The sequence below is a fragment of the Micropterus dolomieu genome, unplaced genomic scaffold (genome assembly GCF_021292245.1).
Source record: "Micropterus dolomieu isolate WLL.071019.BEF.003 ecotype Adirondacks unplaced genomic scaffold, ASM2129224v1 contig_13976, whole genome shotgun sequence".
Taxonomy (NCBI): domain Eukaryota; kingdom Metazoa; phylum Chordata; class Actinopteri; order Centrarchiformes; family Centrarchidae; genus Micropterus; species Micropterus dolomieu.
Genome location: NW_025742962.1, coordinates 1 through 1,715, shown reverse-complemented (window position 1 = coordinate 1,715; position 1,715 = coordinate 1). Strand labels below are relative to the sequence as shown.

General features: G+C 45.2%; 1 protein-coding gene across 1 annotated transcript; it reads left to right on the top strand.

Moving 5' to 3' along the window:
* Positions 1-229: 229 nt before the first annotated feature.
* Positions 230-1,711, top strand: LOC123966677 (tripartite motif-containing protein 29-like; the record flags this gene model as incomplete). The annotated part of the gene is made up of 1 exon (XM_046042813.1): positions 230-1,711. A coding segment is annotated over exon 1 (849 nt), but the record flags the coding sequence as incomplete, so codon positions are not given.
* Positions 1,712-1,715: the final 4 nt, after the last annotated feature.

The following is a 1,715-nucleotide window of genomic DNA, read 5'->3' as shown; positions in this document are numbered from 1 at the left end:
GGATACAAAATAGAAACTGGGATCAATTTCTCGTACACTAGAGCTTCTACTGTTCATTAAGCTCTACCAAGAAGTGTTGCATCAAAGAATGGAACTTGATCTAAAGTTAACAGGAAGGTTTTTTGTGCTATAACTAAGTTACTGAAAAGATCCTGAAACTAAGAACTGTGAGTTACTGAAACATACTGAAACATCACATTATACACTAAAGACATTTAGAAAACTTGAACTTTGCCTTTGTCTCTTTGGTCCCGGACTGAATGGGCCCCTCTGACAAAACAACTGGTCCCAGCCCGGCCCCCTCAATAAAACTGGTCCAGAACTGATTTTAAACTCACTGGTTTACAAAGAAAAGAACAAATGTGATCAAATGGCAGCTTGTGATGCACCTGTGTTTAGAGTCCTCATCACCTTTTACACACATGGCATCATTTCAAATCAAAAAGCTGAACTGATCGACTTTATTAGTGTTTGTTTGGCTTCTGGTTCTCACTGACTGCAGCTTTGACTTCAGTTTGTCCTCCTTTATTTACACTTCAAAGAAGTGAGAACATGATTATACAACAGTTTAAGGATTTTAGGACACTGTAGTTTGATTACTGTCAGTCAGCTGGTTTTAACCAGTCAAAGAAACATTGAACAGAATTTGAGTTGGAGAAATATGGAGCCAAGAAGTATTTTACAACTAAAAACTTTAATGTCTTCAGACAGGAGCAGGTTTTAACCGAGGCTTCGCTGTAAATGAGGAAACAAAATTCCACAGAGCTGCTCCCCTTCCTGTAGTGAGTCACAGCTTGATAACCCTTCCTCTTCCTCCTGAGGAAGTGAAACTCAGACAGTCGTTGAGCCACTGAGAGGTGAAATGGCGCAGAAAGGAGTTCAGCTGGACCGAGCAAAATTCTGCTGTTCGATCTGTCTGGATCTGCTGAAGGATCCGGTGGCTATTCCCTGTGGACACAGCTACTGCATGAACTGTATTAAAAGCTTCTGGGATGTAGAGGATGAGAAGAAAATCCACAGCTGCCCTCGGTGTAGGCAGACCTTCACACCGAGGCCTGTCCTGCTGAAAAACACCATGTTAGCAGATTTAGTGGAGGAACTGAAGAAGACTGGACTCCAAGCTGCTCCTGCTGATCACTGCTATGCTGGACCTGAAGATGTGGCCTGTGATGTCTGCACTGGGAGAAAACTGAAAGCCCTCAAGTCCTGTCTGTTCTGTCTGGCCTCTTACTGTGAGAAACACCTGCAGCCTCATTATGATGTGGCTCCGTTAAAGAAACACAAGCTGGTGGAGCCCTCCAAGAAGCTCCAGGAGAACATCTGCTCTCGTCACGATGAGGTGATGAAGATGTTCTGCCGTACTGATCAGCAGTGTATCTGTTATCTCTGCCCTGTGGATGAACATAAAGGCCACGACACAGTCTCAGCTGCAGCAGAAAGGACCGAGAGGCAGAGAGAGCTCGAGGTGAGTCGACAAAACATCCAGCAGAGAATCCAGGACAGACAGAAAGATGTGAAGGTGCTTCAGCAGGAGGTGGAGGCTATCAATGGCTCTGCTGATAAAGCAGCGGAGGACAGTGAGAAGATCTTCACCGAGCTGATCCGTCTGATGGAGAAAAGAAGGTCTGATGTGAAGCGGCAGCTCAGATCCCAGCAGGACACTGAAGTGAGTCGAGTCAAAGAGCTTCAGGAGAAGCTGGAGCAGGAGATCACTG